Source organism: Colobus angolensis, unplaced genomic scaffold (genome assembly GCF_000951035.1).
Source record: "Colobus angolensis palliatus isolate OR3802 unplaced genomic scaffold, Cang.pa_1.0 Scaffold8943, whole genome shotgun sequence".
NCBI lineage: Eukaryota > Metazoa > Chordata > Mammalia > Primates > Cercopithecidae > Colobus > Colobus angolensis.
In genome coordinates, this window is record NW_012122869.1 from 1 (window position 1) to 2,059 (window position 2,059).

The 2,059-nt window shown below is 39.8% G+C and overlaps 1 protein-coding gene across 1 annotated transcript; it reads left to right on the top strand.

The window, feature by feature from the left end:
* Positions 1–5: 5 nt before the first annotated feature.
* LOC105503965 (protein slowmo homolog 2-like) lies at positions 6–2,055 on the top strand (the record flags this gene model as incomplete). Its single annotated transcript, XM_011931103.1, has 4 exons — positions 6–95; positions 1,263–1,352; positions 1,780–1,850; positions 1,965–2,055. Coding segments are annotated over 4 exons (342 nt in total), but the record flags the coding sequence as incomplete, so codon positions are not given.
* Positions 2,056–2,059: the final 4 nt, after the last annotated feature.

Sequence of the window (2,059 nt, forward strand, 5' to 3'; positions counted from 1 at the left end):
TTGATGTGTTGGACAGACATATAGATCCCTCTGGAAAGTTGCACAGCCACAGACTTCTCAGCACAGAGTGGGGACTGCCTTCCATTGTGAAGTCTGTAAGTGTGTCTTTATTCCTGGAGAAATGTGACTGCTGTTGAGAAGTTTTCTAAACCGCATTATACTTTCAAGTAGGTTGTGGGAGCCGATTCTGAATGTCATTTTTTTGCATCCGTTCAAGTTGTATTATAATAAACTTGAATTATGAGTGTATAATGAATTGGAAATATTATTACAGTCTTCATGAAGGCACCCGATAAAATTTTCTTAAGGAAGCCAGCTAATGCTGTGTAATCTGAAAGGAGTTATATTCTGCTTTTGCCAGCAACTTGAGACCAATACTAAGGTTTGGCAGTAATGGTCTGGTCATAATTGTTAGGAGACAGTTCTGTGGTCAGTGGTGGGTTGTGTACATTAAGGAGTATGTTCTCGGACTTGTAATTGCCACATTTGTTCCAAGGTCTGGAATTCCTTCCTGTACATTTAGAAAATTCTATTCCCTTAAGAATGAACAGGCTTTAGTGAGCAGATTTTACCAGGAAGAAACTAGAATGCCAGTTTACCATAATGTGAGGAAACTGGTATAGTAAGTGGATCCAGGTTTCTTCAGAGGGTCTCTTTATGGAGAGTAGGTTCACCAAGAAAACTAAAGTACACGTTTTCAATAGGAATGTGCTTACTGCCTCCTTTATGCAAACCATAGTGCAGACACAGAAATGAGCAGAGCTGGGGGTGGGCTTAGGGCCACAGCACAGGGAGTGACAGTGGACACCGATGTGTGATCCTCCATCGTGAGAAAGCTGTTTTTCTGTCTGAAGAATGAAGCTGAGGTGCCCCCTCCCTTGGGCTGTTCTAGGATGATACTGACAGATGCCTTTGAGTTCTCCTTTTTCTAGCTGCCATGTTGCCCCAAACCTGATTTCCATATTTCAGCCTCAGCGCTGCACTGTCGCATTGCGGCAGATTCAGCGTGGTGCCTCACGTTGCAGACATTCTCAGTGGGCTGGTTTCCAGTTGCCCCTGGGAAAAGTTTTTGTGTCTGGCAGTCTCCTCTCATCCACGATATGTGAGTAGGCCTCCTTTCTGACCTTTGTTTCCTCTCGTTTTTAGGAAGCAGATTTTTGGTTCAAAATATTGTAACACATTTTTTCCTTCAAATAAAATATTGGTACACTTGGTAAAAAATTCTTCCTCCTCTGATTCCTAATTCTGAATGTTTTACTTAGCTTATTGGTGCAGCAAGAACGAAAACATATGTGCAAGAACATTCTGTAGTTGATCCTGTAGAGAAAACAATGGAACTTAAATCTACTAATGTAAGTCTTGGCTTCCTTTTGTTTCATTTCTAACTGTCTGGCTGAGTTCTTTGTCTCTCTCCTAGTTGCCATAGAAGTGAGTGCATGTTCATGGTGTGTGGTTCAGAGAATCCCTGCTTATGTGCTGGCCTGACTTGGCCCTGGGTGTCGCTTCCTTACCCTTCCTGATCTCATGATCCGGCCCATCTCTAAGGGGATGGCACTCAATAAAATGAGTTTGGGATTATGTGTATTATCATTATTATACTTTATTTCCTCAACTTTTTAAATAAAAAGTAGACAGTGAATAGTTTATGCAATAATAGCAGCGATTTGTTTGTTGTTTTATATGTTTAGTAAGATTTTGGCTTGTGTGTTGATTTTGGCAACATTTTGAATCTTCAGTTCCAAAATGATTTGACCTTTTTTTTTTTTTTTCATTCTGTAGATTTCATTTACAAACATGGTTTCAGTAGATGAGAGACTTATATACAAACCACATCCTCAGGATCCAGACAAGTGAGTAAAAAATATTTTAACAAATGTATTGTAAAGGGTGTTTAAGTTTTTTTTATCAAGTTTTTTGAAAATGAAAGCTGGATCATCTGAATCTGTGAATATGTTTTGTTACAGAACTGTTTTGACTCAAGAAGCCATAATCACCGTGAAAGGCGTTAGCCTCAGCAGTTACCTTGAAGGATTGATGGCAAGTACGATATCCTCAAACG